The following is a 17,851-nucleotide window of genomic DNA, read 5'->3' on the forward strand; positions in this document are numbered from 1 at the left end:
GACTGGGCATCTCTCCAAGACAGGGTTTTCCCTCTAGTCTTTCTTGCAAGTCATCTTTGGATTTCTCCCAGATTCTGCAGCACTGCCTGTCTAGCTCAGTTCATCCTGAGACAAGTCAGTACCCAGAAACCTCAGCTTAATCTTCTGCTCCCCAACAGCTGTTCATAACTACACACCACTGCAGCAGGACAAAAGAATTTATACCACCAATATCTGCACCACTTAACAGCCCAAGACAGAGACTCTCTCCTCAACCAGAATTTACTCATAATGCATTTTAGTATACTTCCTCTAAAGAAAGACAGAGATACAGTACATATTGAAAACATCACTCAAGGAAATTCACAGGTTTCTCCACCTAAAACTCATCATGGGTTCTGAGTGAAACCAAAGCCTGATCTCTGACAGTAGCACAGCTGTGACAGTGGGACACACTGAGCCAGCCAGTGTCGGGGAGACAGCTTAAAGCTGCTCCCTGACAAATGTGAGTTTGATGATTCAATGTGTTACCACTGCATGGCAGGGAAAAGAAAGCTCAGCTAGGGCAAGGAGGAACATTTCAAGAAAATAAAGATCAGAAAATTGCTTTTTCAATTGTCAGAATGAGCAGATCTTCACACTTCTTACCTCATGAAGGCAAGTGTACTGAACATGATATGGAGCCACTTTCTCCTCGCCTTTGATCTCCACACTGATTTGCAGGCGAATAGCCCCGGACACTGCAGACTTATCTGTTCGCTTCTCTAGAAGGCAAAACCATCAGTAATTATCGCATTGTTCATGTTCAGAGTACAGCCATCTCAGGGTGACAACACAGGCAAAAGAAACTGCTGGAACCTCAGGCTGAGTCACCACAGTGAAAACTTTCTCTTTTCTTTCAAAACATTGAATAATACTAAGTAGACATGAGCAAAACAACTGCCATGATACACCCTCAATATGACACATCTAATTAGAACTATGCACATTCTTGGACATAAGACACCCTTTCTGCCAGCAAATGTGCTACAGGCTCTTGGATTCAGTCAGCTGAACTAGAACCACCAAGGACAGATTCCTTTCTGAGAGCAGGGCTGACTGATGTGGAATTTGTCCCTAACTTCACCTGAAGCACTGAACTCCTGAGAACTGCTGGAAGAAGATTTTGGATCTCCTAGGAGATGACAGGTTCACAGTGCCTGTCAACTCAGCACCACCTGGTTGCTTGCTAGGACTTTCTGCAACAGTCACTGGAAAAGGTCTCAACAACTTGCCAGCCCAGTGCAATGCACCTGATGTTCTTACAGAGTGCTAAAATGCTTGTGTTGACACCAAAAAAAAGAACACAGGACAGCACGTCTCCAGCAGAGGTGGGATAGAGTCTTGCTCCAAGCATTTCTTCCATTGTTATTTTTAAATAGCTGACAGAGAAGAAACATCAACCTTCTGGCACGTTACAATCCATTTTAACTGGGATCAGCTTTGCAGCTGCTCTGCAGCAGCATCATATGCCGCTGAAACCATGTAAACTTTTTTCCCTTCTTGTAAATTGTCCACATGTATCCAAGTGCTCTCAAACATTCCCAAACCAACACGTAACATGTTTTCAGCCCCAAGGCCCTGCTCACCAAGGTTGTACCACACATCCATTTCTCCGCTCAGAGTGCGAACTTCAATGATTGTTTGCCCCAGGAAATCATCTGACTCGCGTTTCAGCCTCTGCTTGACACGAGACTTGATGTCATCATCTTCATCCCACACTCGCACCTTGATCCGGTCAGAGGAATTATGGCACTCACTGCAAACAAGAGGAAATGTAATTTTAAGAGTGTGCAATGCAGCCAACATTTATTTGCTACATTCTCTGTAATCCTCTTGACTCACTCCTCCAACATCAGAGAGAGGTATTAGCAAAGTGTAAACAATGTGCATTTATTCAAAAGTGGAGTGTCTGATACGAACAACATAACACCTTGTTGGTGCACTCTAAATGCTCCTGTGACATGGCAAATACTCCAAATGCATACTGAATGACAGCCCTGCCTGACCTCAGCCATCAACTTCTGATTTCTCAAGCAGTGTGACTATGCTGCTTGTCCTCACTCTCAGCAGCAGCTCACAGAACTTGGGAATTCTCTTCACAGCTGTCAGTTTTGCTGTAAAGCCTACAGAAGCCAGGGGATAGCTAAGCTGGTAAATGCCAGCATACACCCCCGCAAAAAATGACAATCATCATCTAACTGGTTTCAACAGCTCTCTCCATCAATGACCTCCTGCTCAGCTGTACGCTGTAAGGGCTACCTGTCTTTATGCAGTTTCTAGGTTAGCACAGTGAAGACCTGTGACAAACACCCTTTGTGCTGGTTTCTAACAAAGGATAAATAGTTCAGGTGGAGGTAGACATCTTTCTTCAAGACAGTCACAAAGCAGTAGTGTATCGATGCATAAGACATTACAATCAGATGATACACCACACTGCCAGAGAAGAACAGGTGTGATACAGCAGTTACAGCATTGGTATTTAATTACTATAATTGATTCTGCCTATTATTCACAGCTTAGACTGATACTTTGTGCTCTGGACAGATCAATAAAGACATTTCCATTAAAAGAAGCAGTTTACTGTTTGATGAATCAGCACCCTCCAGTTAATGCACAGACAGGATATAAAGACTCTTCCCCCTTTTTCAGGTGTTTCAGATATCTTTTGTATATCCAAACAGGCTCTTGGATGTCAGAATTATAACAGCTCTGCTCATTTACAGGGCATGCAATAAAGCAATTTGAATGCTCATATGAGACCATGACAAGGGTGATTACTTACCATACCACTACAAATGTCTACCCTCAAGCAAATAAAACCTATGAAAACAGGCAACTGCTGCTGAAGGCCTGTTTTCCAGCCTTTTTAACATTAACATGCTGTATCTGTTGCTAAGCAACAGGGAGAAAGAAGAAATGGGTCAGAAGAGCTCTGCTAAGCCTGGTCAATAGGATGTGGCAGTGGCTGGTTATGAGCATGCTCTCTGCCAAGAAACCATTTGGGCTCTTACTACCACCATTGTGATTCAGGACAATGTTTAACAGACATCCATGCAGCTCCTACTGATCTTTCCAGTAGAGGGGAATAGCTGGGAATTATATGGAAAGGTTAGAGGCAATTCCATGCAGCTCGGATCACAGGCAGAGCACATCACTGTTCCCTGCCTTCACGGCAATCAAATTGTGCAATCAAATCTGTATTTAGAGTTCAGAATAAAAGAGGTTCAATGTTTGTCTCCCATCTTCACTCTCCTCTTCCTCCTCCTTTACTTCAAGAATATCTTCCCAACAAAACCATGCAAACAAGTGTTCACAAGCAGGGAATGGTTGGAATTGCTGCTCTTTGTAGCTCTCAAATTTATCCATGCTTTGCCATGTCTGCCAGCAATACAGCCTAAGCATGTAGAAGAAATCCCCTTCTCCTGACACAGTGCACTACTGTACAGCCTGGCAGTACTGTAGAGGCTCAGTGTTCAGAAATGCACGCGTGCCTCAAAACACAACTGGGACACAGAGCCATTTACCAAGCATCCGTAAGTTAACTCCTGACTTCTTCAGACATCACCTTCTGGTTGACAGCTCTTTGCTAGGACCACTTTAGTCTTTTTTCTTTGCTTCCAATGGTCCTTCCTCAAGGAAAACGTTCACTGTTCAAACCTAAATCTAACTTAAACAGCCCCACACGCATCATCCCCTTCTCCTGAGGTGGCTGGCTATCATCCTTCACTCAAAGACAGTAGCATAACTCACTACAACATCCTACAGGAAGCTTTCCAATAGCATTTACTGAGCTACTAAAGCTTCTATTTTACCACACCTTTCCTTGTTGTTTTTAAGAGACTGCTCAACTTGCTTTCTTTGTGCTGGTGCCATGCCAGAGAGTGAGCTTTACCACTTGCTTACTGCAGCTGAAAGCCTTGAGCTGGTAGCTTACCATCAAGAGGGTAAGTCTGTGGAACCTAGTCCTTGATTTGGTGAAGTAACACAGTTGTGTCAAAACCAGTTCACTTTTCAGTGAGCACCCCAAAACAGAATCATGAACGTTGGAAGACTTAGGCTTGCTAATGGGTAAGAATTTTCTAATTAATGATAAATAGTTTCCAATTTGTGACAGTGACACAACTCCATAAGACTGTGGCTAACAAGCTCTGCTGCTAGAAGCTCTCCCCATCATTAATACAGGAGCTGGTATATTTCTCAAGACGCCTGCCCCACTTCTTGTTATGTTTTTATGAAGCCTGATTTCACTGCGTGCACACATATGTCCATCCACCCTCCTACAGCTGAGCTCTCACAGCTTTTCCCAAGAGGATGCAGAGAAAAGAAATACTCTGTAACCCCACCAAAAAGAAGAAATTACCAAATACTTTCAGGTCCATTTCAGAGATCAAGAGACTGGAAACCAGGTTTGCTATGTACATGGCTCAAACCCTGTATTTTTTACCCATATTGTCTCAGTGTTTGGAGTGGTGCCATTTTTATAAAAGCACTTACTTTTACACTTCAAGCTACCAAATGAAGTAACATTTTCCAAAAACAGCATACAAAATCTAAAAGAAAAATTAAAATCAGATTTTTTTTCCCATTAGGATTTTCTGCCTCAAGTCAGTTGTTGCTGCACTGGAAGCAGCTGAGCTTGGTTCTGCTGACTTGCTCACTATCCCACTTTCTACCTCAATCTATTTTGCCACATTCCCCTTTAGTCTTACACAGCACCAAAGCCCCAGCACCCACACACATCCCCTGCACTGTCAATATTTGGGTCTCTTCCCATGCCCAGCTGAGGGGAAGCACGAGAGCACACGAAGCTGTGGTTAATTCTGGTCTGCTCACACAGTGACATGCCCACACACACAGTAATTAGTATATTGGTGGCTAAACAGAACAAGCAACTGTTGAATTTACACTATAGTTCCTCCCACAACGAAGTTAGTAATTTGTATCCCTCTAATGTAGCTCCAACTTCTGAAAAAAAATCGTGGGAAATGATTCTTAGTTCTGAGATCTCTGCCAGTCTGTAACGGCTGGGCCAGATAGGCTTGGATGATGTCAGGGGTCTGGGGACAGGGCACTGACTGTGCCTCATCTCCTTCAAAACATAAAGAGAAAGAAAAAGGAGAAGTGTCAAAAAATGACCAGACTACTACTTCTGAACCAATGATTCATTCTTCAAAACAAAAACCCCAACAATATTTGTGCTGAATTTGCTAGTTTTACCCTGTAGAGCTGACAGGCTAATAAAGACAAAACACAACACGTAGATTTACACAAGAACAGACAAGGAAAGTAAAAGACCAGAGGAAGCAACAACATTTTGCAGATTTTAACACAGGTCAGTCAAGCCCAGAATTAAGCAGTTTTATTGTATTTCTCGGTTTTTTTTGGTATTGAACTAAAAATATTTATGGTTCAAAGAGTCTAGTGAATGTCTGCATGTTCATATTCTGTGAGCAGTTTCCTTCCTGCTGACACAGTTCTGAAGAAGGGACTGTGAAGTTCCACAGTCCAGTGCAGGGAACATTTCATATTATGCTAAAAAAAACTGCTAAAAAAAAAGAAATAAAGTGCAGACCTGCTTGCAGAAATAATGGATGAGAGTACCGGAGGTGGGAAAATGCAAAGGAGAGAACAGATCAGCATGATGTTAGGACTGTGGTCATTTGAAGAGTACACTTCTGCTTCTGAGGAGCAAAGCCTAAAAAAAGGTAGTGATTTTGTGGAAAATGAGAAAGGAAGGAGAAGTTGTAGCAACCAGTATGTGAAAGACCAGTAAAAAGTTGCAACAACATACAGAGGAGGAGCAGAAAAAAGGTTGTTTTTGGAAATGGTACGACTGAAAAAGCAGGAGGATTTGAATGTGGTTCAAATGAAGTGTCAAAACATTGCAGGGTCCAATTGGCAGCTCAGCTGTGGCCAACCACAGCGAGAATGGAAGGCAAAAACTTCTCAGAAGAGGTTCATTTTTAAATGATGACAAGACTCCTTTTTTAGGGAGAAAAAAGGACAGTGGAGAAAACACCTAAGGCAAAATCAGAGCGGAAAGAGAACAAAGGAAAATCCTTAGTACTTTGTAAGTTAAGCATGACAGCACAATAATATGTCCTGCGAGCCCGTTGTTGCTGTCTAAGAACAGAGTTTTCACTTCTTACTAGTATGAAGCTCTTTTCTTAGGAGAACAAGTACAATCATTTGCTGTTACACAATGTTACAACACCAACTGACAAATTAATGGTGCACCTCTTCTAACTACAAAGAGCAGATGAAGTGATTCTGCATTTTATATCACTAGCTACATTAACTCAGCTTTACAACTGGTGCTTGCCACAAGGCATCAGGTCTGCATTCAGATTTAAGTCTCATGTTGGTTACTGAGCAGGAAAACAAGTGAGATTTTATCAGAGTGCCGGTTTCAGTATCTGCAGTACCTGGAGATTAAAGAAAGCAAGACAAACTGGATGGTCTCTGCCACACAGTGAAGGGAGTCTGAGGGGGGGAGAGTTGCAATTGTTATAAACACAGTGATCTCAGAAGGAGAAGTCTAAAACACAGCTCTGGAACAGCACATACAATCACAGAGATAACTGAAAGATGTTGAGCTTGACAACTTGCTCAGCAGCTGAAAGGAAAATTTTGGGAGCAAACAGAAGCCTTTGGGTAACTAGACAGTGGTTACTTGAGAGTAGCAGCATTCCCAAAGGATTAACAGGTATGTATATCATGTGGGCTCTGCACAGTAAAATATTTGCTGTCTGCTAGCAGGAGGCCCTGCATTCATTTTAACACAGTTATTCTTCTGCAGTGAAAAAGAATAAACATGCCTCTTGCAACCTGTTCAGAGACAATGTAATCTGTTCCAGGCAATGACTTCACACCCACCATTCAAAGCTTCAAACACAGCTGTACTCAAACCATAGAACTTCAAGGGGATATTACTGTAAAATGAACAAGTAATTTTGCACCTACGCCAGAGAGAACAGTAACATTTAGTACTCACAGTCTTTAAAGATTATGGCATTCCCTGAACAAAAGGTATGGACAAGCAGCCTCCAAACAATCCCAGAGCTCTCCCTTTAAAACTGAAATTGCCCTATGGTCAGTTTTATCCTCCTAAGCACTGCCTCCTATTGTAACTCATGCAAAACAATGCTCAACTTCAGCCTTTACAGGAAAAAAAAAAATTCCAGGAGCCCTGTAATTTTCACCGACAGTCTAAAACATGTCCAAATGGGGAATTACTGTCTTGTTTTAATTGCACTGAATATGGCAAAAATAGCTTCCTTCTAATATTACTGGACTGCTTCCTAAGGAAACAAAGAGTTATGCAGACTTGTTATGAAAGCTTCTATATTCCAACAGGTTTTGTGAGAAGAAAACAACAACTAGATTGAGAAGAGAAACCCATACCAGCTGCTGTCCCTGGAAAGCCTGCAGCCAGCTGGCTCTCATGGACCAGCCACTACAGACACCTCAGAATCCAGCTGCAGGCAGGACACATGCTGCCTTCTGTCCAGCCAGAGCTGAGGGCAAGGGAAGAGAGCTCAGGGCATGGGGAGAGAAGTACACAGCAAATGGAGGAGGACATCTATAAGCCTGCTCATCACAACTAGAGGAAGGAAATCAGGATTCACTGCAGGAGGAAGGGGGATGTAAATCCAAGGAAAGTAGGATTCCTTAGTGCATGTTCACAGAACATTATGCTACAGCAGTGGCTGGAGTCCCCCATCAAGCTTCCTGCTGCCAAGCACCACATATGCAGAGTCTGCATCAAGCCTGCAACACTTTGAACAGAGCAGAAAAATCAACACCTTATGTTTTCAAAGGTCTTCAAACACTGATGAAATATACAAAAAACCCTCCATAACAACCTATTTCCTAAAGCTATAGATGTAAACATACAAAGATATAATTTTCAGAAAGAAACAGCCTGCAAATTGCTTGCTCAGGCAACATGAATACACTGCAAGAAGTGGTGATTAATCAAAGCAGATGCCTACAGTTACACAGGCTAGTAATGACCTAAAAAGCACGTATAATGGAAACCCAAAGCATTTTGAACTTTGCCTTTTCTAAAATATGATTCTAAATCTGTACTTTAGAATTGGGTCAAACCTACCACTTTTTTTTTTCTGAAAATATATGGAAAACGAACAAAGCCATTTTTAGGGAGAGATATTTAAGTTTATATACTTTTCTGTCAATCACTGTAAATAAGTACAAACCCCCTATTTAAAATACCAGAGACATAAAAATTTTCAAACCTATTTAAGCTGCTTTTAATAAACTTTACTGAGCTTGTAGAAAGAATTGTATCACTAATTTGTACAATGTGTGCCTTCATTCATGCCATGGTTATAATAACAGTGCTATAATTTTAATGACTGATTTCTGGCTCTACATTCAACCTTTGAAAACACACTGGAATAGTGATCACATGGAAGGCACTAGGCACCTAATGAACATGAGCAACAAACAAGTCCACCAAGCCAGCAGTGCTGACACACACATTAGTAACTGATCTGACCTCTCTACTTACACATCTTGCTCCTTTTTAATTGTTTAACCATTTTAAACATCAAAGCTTTCATATGTCTACTGCAAGGCTTTCAGTAATTACCAGCACACCTTTCCCTCACTACAAGAAATTAACCTCATTTCAAGAATCAAAGACACCTTCCCATCCAACCCCCTAAAATCTGACAATCTTTTGATTGACCTGACAATCTCTTCTAAAAAAGCCTGGTATATAATGGGTATTTTGGGCCTGAATGTGTTGATTTAAATTTCCATTTGATTATGAGTTAGAAAATTTTAGAACCTAAAGAGATGCAAGCTGCAAAAAGATCCATAAATGCAAAATAGAAACACGGGTGTGTAGAAAACCAGTGCTGCACATGCCTCTAAATGACTCTCTCCTCATCCAGCAGAAGGTGAGCTTTGACATCTACTAATGAAACAACACACTGATTGCAGTACTGAATGCTCTCCAGCCATCAGCGTGGAAACTGTGCTCATTCCCTTCATCTCCTCCTGCTTTTTCAAGGCAAGGAAGGCAACCACCACAGGCAAGACAGAAAGTAGCATCAACTCTAATGTCCAAGAGCATGTTATCTGCTGAATCACAGACACGGCCATTAAGTCTAAACAGTGTCACCGTTAAAATGGTGACATGTATCACACTCTGCTATCTATCTTTAAACAGAGTATTTGCTGAGGCTCCTAAAATTAGAAGGGAGCACACTGCAAATACCATGGTAACTACTTGGCATGGTAAATCAAGGTCCTTAAGGCTCCCACACAGACTTGCTGCTATTGTGACTAGAGTTATCCAAATGGCACCTAAGCATTCTTACTACTTACCAAACAGAAATGTTACCTTGGATTAAACTAAGAATAAAGCCAGGGGCTTACTCACTCAAAATAGCAGTAGGATTTTTCTGACATTAATGAGTACTTCAAAACTGCTTAAAAATAATTTTGTTTCTACTGTACATTGTAAAGACAAAGCTGGACTGACATGAAACTGATTTTAAAACACAAACAAATTGCACTTTGCAGAGAGAGCTCCCCCCAAGCAGTTTAGGAAAGAACAGGGAGGAAAAGAAAGGAAGGAGAGAGATGGTATAATGGAAGACCTTACACATTAAAAGAAATAAAGATTGTTGATGTTGAATGAGATCAGCCAGAATCTTCAGAAAACAGCAGTTGGATTTCATGTCTCCATTTTGGTTTGTAACATCTTCAATGACAAATTGAGGGTATGTATTACTTATTCAATAAAAGCAGGATGGAACAATGTTATCTAAAGAACTGTGCCTCCAGACTTTCTTTAAATTCAGACCTCAATACATTGGTAATCTTGGAAGCTATCTCTCACAACAATAACTCCTTTGCATTATTGTTACATTGATGTTCCAAAACTGAAAGAAGAGGCTGCTGGTGTTGCAGACAACTGAACACTAATTACCTTTAAATTTGGTTGCCAAACACCAGTAGCAGATCCCAGAAATAGGCCACAGAAGTTTCCTTAGTCTTTTACACGAATTTTACTCTCATGTTACAAGGAATTTTTTTTTGCCAGGAACAATAGTTGCTGATTTAAATATTTTCCTTTCCCTTTAGCATTCTCTTGGAACATCAGAACAGAAGTGTTCATAAAGCAGACAATTTGTATATACACAAGGAAGACAGGTAGGATAAATAGGTGTGCACTATGTACATTGTTAGAGATATCAACCCTCCACACACACAATGGTGAGTAAAAATAGAACCATCCCAGATCACAGGTGATGTGGGAATGTGTACGGAGAGAGAAGACACAGCTGTCAACGCACAGATCATACAAACAGGCAACATGGGGCTGAGAGTCCTTGTCAGAGCACTTACAAGTAAAACTTCTCTTCCCATACAGGGTTCAGATTCCCAAAGATCGTTTTTGTCCTCTTCTTCGTTTTACCCACTTGAACAGTTACATATGGATCACTGGACCCAGTCTTGTCTTTGGCCTGCAGACCCTGAGCACACACCACTGAAAGGAAAACAGAAGGGTTACCACCACCCTGCAACAAGACAATGTATCCAACCATCACCCGTATACATTATGAGTATCAGCTCATAATGGCCAGAGAAACAGGAATATCCCTCATGAGAGTATTTCTGATGAGCTCAGAGAGCACTTCCGATGAGCCTCAGCTCATGGTGCACCACAGCACCTGCTACCTGTATGTGCACTCAGCAGAAAGACACAGAGGTCAGAGAAGTCCTTCCTCTATGTTATAATTCCACACTAACTCTCTTACTTGAGGCTCCCAAGTGAGACCAAGAGATCCCCCGACTATCCCACTCACCAGTGATTGTGATCTTTGCTGACCATTTTGAGGTACCATCCAGCACACTCTGTTTCACGGTCTTCATCTGCTGAGCATGTGTCATTTTGCTCTCACAAAACACATCTCTGATCAAGTCGAAGATCTCAGGCTTGTTCCGCTCCCGGATTTTCATGCGATCCTTCATGGCCATGATGAAATTCTGGGTCCGGTCTTCAGCTCCATGCTTCGAGCTCTTCTCTGCTGCTCCTGTGCACCAGAAAATACACAATGCTCATCAGGAACAAACACACACAAAATCATGTCTCACTGAATCTGGACAGGGGGATCAAAGCTACAAGCTACCCTTCACATGATGGCTCCTGATACTGACATTCACACTCTGTTTCCCCCCCGTTCCAACATACACAGAGAACTTGGACCATTTGGAGGCAGAGGGAGTGGTTCCTCTATAAACTGGGATCAGACTGCCCTTCTAACAACAGGTTAATTTAATATCCTTACAGCTGAGGAACACCCAGGAATGAGGTTCTTAAATTAACAGCATGGCCTCTGCTCTTGCTATGAACAAATAAATCCTTACTTAGGCAAGTGCTGAGAAGAGGACATAGGACCTCCATTATGAGCTTGTCTCAGTGCTGCACTTAGCACCACAGAAGAGAAGCTCAGATGGGTCTCCAGCGTCGGCATTTTCAACCCATGTGTGTCACAAAGCTCCCTGCTGAGCTCAGAGTCACTGCAAATCTACATCTCCTGCTTCTCTGGATGCCATTCTATTTTATCAGTTCACACAGAGACAACTCAAATAATCAATTTCTAGAACTGCATAGGTATATCAACTACAACAAATATCTGTAAGATAGCAAACTCAACAGTTCAAAACCTGAGCCATTATAAGCATGTCGTGCTATCACAGTGTCCAGCAGCTGGAAACACAAGAGCCAGGCACAGAGTCTATAACTGCACCGGTACTCAACTCCATCTGACAAAAGAAAAGCCTCTCGTTGCTTGCAAACCTCAAAAAATTTCAAAGTTCATATAATTATGAGATAAGACTACTCCCACCACCAAATACTTCCTACTCAATTCTGACAATCATTTCTACTGTCAGAATTTAGAAATTGACTACTGCATCAGATGTGAGACATGCATCAATAAAAGCACCAATGTGAGCTAACAGGGCAGGTAACTCAGGTGTGAAATGAAAAGCAGGAACTCAGGATTGCACACAGACTCTCTATACGCTGTCTGCAGCAATTTCAAATTATGATCTTAAGTCAGATTAAGTTAAACCAGTACAAAAGCCCTATGAACACATTCAATCATAACCTTTCTGTTTAATGTAATATACTTTTGTTTGTTTTTCTTCTCTAGGATAGCTTAATTAAAGTAAGCTTAGTCCCAGGAAAAATGTCCTCAATTCAAGTATTCCCCAAATATTAAATTACCTTAAAAATATGCATTCTAGCAGGTGCAAGGTATGTGCAAAGGGAGTCATCAATCCACAAAGATCCATGACACTGTTTTCTTCCAGAAGTGAGCAAATATGATATCTGAAGTACCCTTGCTATAAGGAACTAGAGTTTTGCACACAATCTGTTTCAGCAAGTAGTGACTAAATATGAAAAAAGTCCTATGAACACATACACGCACACACAGAGGAGCCCAGCAGTACATAACCAAAGAGAATAAAAAGAGTTTCAGCTTGCAATAGACTGTAACCACTGAAGTGTCAGAAGTTCATTAAGGACACTGCACACCAAAGTGTGTTATTAAGGACCTGGGTGTCAAACAAGCCATAATTTCACATTACCTGAGTACTTTTTCATTTTCCTTGCTAGAGGCCTGATGTTCCCTATTTCATTTAGTACAATAAAAAGTACATGCCCCAGAGTTTCCTGTTGTTGGCTTAAGATGAAATGAAATCAAAAATACTGAAATTAATTACACAGTCCCTGCTGTTTCTACTCACCGGTGATGCACCTAACATTTATTAAAGGAAAATGAAACTGAAATGATACCAGGGGCTATGCTTTGAACTTCAGATAAGAAGTGCTATTCAGCTTTAACAGAACTAGGTCTCCTGAGGATGGAGATGGACTCAATGCTTTATATGCAGAATTACACAAAACTACTGGGAATTTGGGAAAGGCCAAACTGAACAATTTGCCTTTCCTAGCTGGAATTCTGAGATCTGTCATGATCCAAAGAAACCAACTCTGCCCTGACCTTTCTGACTTCAGGGAAATTAAGAACCAATTAAAACTAGCCTTAATGCAAGCACTGCAGGAGCATCAAATGAGGCCCTATAATGCAAGTTTGGACAAATGGAGAAATTCTAATAAAAAACATGTTTAACATCCCCACAGCCTCCAGAGACTTTGCACAGTAGATTTATCCCTCTGCAAGCCTAGCAGCAGTCCAAGGCACCCTGGGTTGCAGGATGTTCAAGCCACGACATAGAGATCCCAACAGCCCTCTAGTCACCTCCAACAGTTGGCTCTGCCTTGTGACTCCAGAGGAAACCCCTCACCCCCACCCACACTGCTTTCCCACTATGCCCAGATAATTTGTCCAGGCAGCTTCATTATTCTTTCCTTGGAAAAGGTCTCTCTCTGCCTGAAGAGACTGTGCCTGAATTGCAGGGCAAAAGCCTGAATCAGACAGACACCTTATTTAACAATACAGACAAACAAAGAACAGACAATATCTGTTCTGCTGTCTCAACAACACGCTTTTTCTTAATTTTGACACCTGCTTCTTGGTACAAAACCAAGAGGGCTTCTAAACCAACCGTTGGGGGACTAATTAACTATCATGTACGAGTTTTAAATGGAAAACATGTCACTATACTGAGTGGCAGAGGGTGCCTTTCCTGCTCTTGGACTGGGATTGCTTCTTCAAGCTGCAAAGACATTTTTGGTCAATGCATCAGCTTTTCAAATCCTGTGAATGTCAACAGAAAGGCATTGGAATGTACAAGTAACATGTACAGCTTTTGGGCTTTCCTTCTTCTTCTCTATGACAGAATTATCAGTCAATTTATGACTGGAAACAGAAAGCAAATGTATCTATATTGGGAATTGTATTGATACAGCTATTAGTACACCACCAGTGCTGTTATTCTATGCTTTAAGAAGAATTCAAGAAAGCAACACTGTCAGGATAGAAGACAGCTGTTCAGTAGGCGGATAATGCTTAGAAATTATATATTCTTGAAACTTAAAATAGATATTCAAGTTTCAAATAAAGGTATCCTTCTTCCTTCTGTGCAAATATTTTCCTACATAGGACTCTGGGAGCAAACAACTGTTCATCACCATGGTGTCTAACCATCATTCAACTCAGACACCAAGATGATTAGCACATGACTTAATTCGTCTGACTAACCCCCCACTCACTGACTCGGTCTCGGAACTGCAGCCTCTGAACCCAGAGCACAACATACACAAGTTTCTCATCCAAAAAGCAACAATCACACCTGCCTCACAGTCCTGAGTCAAAACGCATCAATTAAAAAAACTAGCCCAGAACTGTACAGGCCTCTTACCAGGCTCTTGCTCACATAATGTCCCTTCCTTCCACCCTCTTGGTAATTACTCCTCTGCATTTGTTCCTCTGTCTCCTACTCATCCAGCTGCAGATTTACTCTTTCTTTGATACTAGAATTGCCCAGCCCATTGTAATTCAGTTAGTACTACGCCAATGCTCAAGGCAAGTGACAAAAGCTCAGTTTCCAAAAGCTTTGCATGCCCTGGGGATGTTAAAGAACATCCCTCTATCCACTCTCAGTCAAGTAAGAAAAGAAAAGTACCCATTCAGAATAGACTTCTATTACTTCCAAGAATAGCAGATGGCTAAAAATAAATACCATTGAGTAGGTATTTATGAGCTTATGATAAAAAAGGTAAGTGCCCTATCATCAGAATAATAACTCTTAAGTATCTACAACATTATGAACCAGGAGGCTGCAGTACACATACTACAACTGATTCCAGGTTATTGCACTTCAGACACCACCAATTCATGGAATAGCCCTGCTGAAGCAGTCTGCAAATGGGCTTTGATTCAAATTGCAACAAAGCATTGCTGAATTTTTCACCAGTGCAGTCCCACACTGATGATAAATTTTTTTAGTGTATCAGATAATAAGTTTCTTTAAAACATAGACACAAAGAAAAATACCCTCAGAAGAGAGAATCAAACTTAATTCTACAAGACTTGGGAGAATTACTTTCCCCGCAAAGGTATGAAGAATGGAAAATGGATAAACAGCACATTCTAAATCTAAAGAATAAAACCCCAGGTGTCTACCCAAAATTTTAAGGCATAAACAATGGAAAAGTATTTGTGACCAGCCTGAACATTCATTTTACTCCAATGCAACATTTTCTGGAAGACTTACACCGATTGAAGTGAATATATATCCTGAGGCATCAAGGTATAATCAATAGAATTGTATTTGTTACCAGTCTGAAAATTCATTTTACTCCACTGTAACATTTTCTGGAAGCCCTAAATAGACATAAGTGAAGATATGTCCTGAGAATGTTTTGGGCTTTTTGCCGACAGCAACATTAAAGCTTCTGTTAGGAAAAAATCCCTCCTGAGTTCAGTATACAACAAAGTTCAGTCTTGAATTTATGGGATCTCTAAACTATTGTTTGTCCCCCAGACACCCTGTTTCTCATTCCTCAAGCACAGACTGTTCTTCAAACATATGTATAAAAAGAAATTAAACTTCTCAATTTTCCTCTGGCTTTTTGGGTTCCAGTTAGAAGAACTTTAGCATGAACACACCAAAGTAAAGAACGCAGCTGCCTGAAATTGCCTTTTAATATGTTTCTAGTATTGATAACAATTGTTTTCCCATTCCAGAGGCACATTCACCCCCTTCTCCAACTCCCACCACTATCCTCTGTCTTTTCTATCTTTTCATTGCACAATTACCATCGCCAGCTTCCCCTACATCTCTACCCCAGCTAACGATACCTTCCACATTCACAGTGGGTAACCCTGCAGACTCCACTCACAATTTCTCTTCCTTGATTCTGGACACCTAACAAGAACTCAGTAAGGAAAATTTTTGTTTGGTTGGGTTTTACCTTTCTACATGCTTCACACTTTTTAAGCCTGGTGTACTCTCAGTTGTTTCCTCTCTGTTCCTGTAACTCTGCGTGATGAAGTATCCTGAGTTTACATTTTGAAAGAAAATGTGAAAACATCTGCAACCCCCTGAATAAAATAACAAGTTCTTACTTAATGCTTTGTCATATATGAAATTTCCAGTTGTTTCTTCTATTCTATGAAAGAACACAACACCACATCCCACAGCCCATTGCATAAGATTATGTAATTACAGCTAGAGATAAGAAAACCTTCCCCCATGGTTATTCTTCAGAGTCTCAGTTCCAGAGACTCCCTGTTCTCAGGGAGTCTGAATCACTGAAGCTGTCTTCTACCTTTGATTTTCTCACAGCCAACTTAGCCCTTTTACTCTTTTGTAAACAATGAGCTTAAAAAGATCATCTTACTCCCTGTAGCTTATCTCCCTCTTCCCCAACATGGCGAAAGCAAAATCAGGCTCAAACAAGGACTAAACCAATTCACAGAGCCACTGCTGCCAGCTATGAAACAGTATCTGCTGCCCAGAAAGGCTTTAAGACACGGATATCTGTAAACTGTAAGAGTAAGCTAGAGTCGTAGCAGGTGCACTGCATGCAGATCTCCTACACCTCTGCCCTGGGCTCCAAAACATCCCTTTAGAAAAATTCTATTAGGGAAGATCTAGTACAGCTATTTTTTTTTTTTTTGAAACAGCATGATTCCTTCCCCCCTGTTCCAGATTGCCAAGCATCTCTTTTAAAAGATTAACAATCTTGTATCATCCAAGACATTCTCATATTTCTCCCATTAGTATTGAAGTCTCTCCAGTATCTATTCCCATCCGCAGTCTCCCTTCTTGAACGTGGATATCCACAACCCTCCTCTGCAGGAACATAGTTTCTCTGAGTCATTAGCTATTTCTTTAATACAGAGGTTTTTCCCTGTTGTTTTCAACTTCAGGACCACTGCTCTGTACAACAGCTTTGTGCCTGTTTCCTCTCCGCTGCTGGTGCAAATCTAATCCTCCTCTGTTCTCCACAGATTTCTCCCTTACTAAGATACCACAACTCCCTTGCATTACAGCATCATGGGTATGCATCTGAATCCAGCCTGGATGCCTTGAGATTTTCACCTCAAATACTGAAAATTAGCAGTTAGCAGAGAGTTCTGGTGAACTCCAGAAATAGAAAGGTTATTCTCAGGAACTGACCCTGCACATCAGACTGTGACAGAAAACTGAGCTACGACCAAACTACATTCTCCTGCACCAAATGCTCTTTGCTTAGTCACAGAAAGGTCTCAACAAAGCCGAGGTGCCAATGATGCAATAAATGATATAAACTCACCTCCCAGCTCTCAAAGACAAATCTAGAACTGCTGAGCAACTGGGAGACAGAGGTGTTTGGCCAGGATCAGATGTGTCTTACAAATAAGCCATTGCAAATAGCCCTAGACCTAATTGACAACTTCAAGACTCTGCACTCATCAAAAATACAAGTATAAACAATATCCATTTGGGTGTTAAGAAGAGTTGTAAGAAAAAACAAATGGCCTATGATTCACTGGTATCCCTTGCTGAATCACTCAGCCTGGCTTTCCCAAACAACTGCAGCCCAATTCAGATCACAAGATCCAGCTTTTCAAGTTTGTAGAATTGCTGAAAGGAATTTGCAATAAGTCCCTTCATATTTCACAAACTTTTCTGATTCCTTAGACTTAGTCCATCAAGTTACAATGGCAAAAGTGTCAAGTGAGTGAACACAAAGAGCCACACCTTCCTACTCAACATTTAACACACATGGAAGAAATTTCTATTCTATTTAGACTGAGGTATTTTGCTCTCAAGCAGGAATATAAATTTGAGACTGAATTAAGAGATGGTATTTCAAGCAAATAAGAAA

The 17,851-nt window shown here is 41.1% G+C and overlaps 1 protein-coding gene across 10 annotated transcripts in view; it reads right to left on the reverse strand.

The window, feature by feature from the left end:
* Window positions 1-17,851, reverse strand: part of UNC13B (unc-13 homolog B) — a 207,969-nt gene that overhangs the window by 60,066 nt on the left and 130,052 nt on the right. For all 10 annotated transcript variants that reach the window (XM_030969552.1, XM_030969548.1, XM_030969542.1 and 7 more), the window contains 4 exons: window positions 10,866-11,093; window positions 10,405-10,546; window positions 1,608-1,777; window positions 628-743 (listed from right to left, as the gene is read on the reverse strand). In XM_030969552.1, coding sequence (XP_030825412.1) covers window positions 628-743; window positions 1,608-1,777; window positions 10,405-10,546; window positions 10,866-11,093 — 656 coding nt within the window. The remainder of the gene's footprint in view (window positions 1-627; window positions 744-1,607; window positions 1,778-10,404; window positions 10,547-10,865; window positions 11,094-17,851) is intronic.

The sequence above is a fragment of the Camarhynchus parvulus genome, chromosome Z (genome assembly GCF_901933205.1).
Source record: "Camarhynchus parvulus chromosome Z, STF_HiC, whole genome shotgun sequence".
Taxonomy (NCBI): domain Eukaryota; kingdom Metazoa; phylum Chordata; class Aves; order Passeriformes; family Thraupidae; genus Camarhynchus; species Camarhynchus parvulus.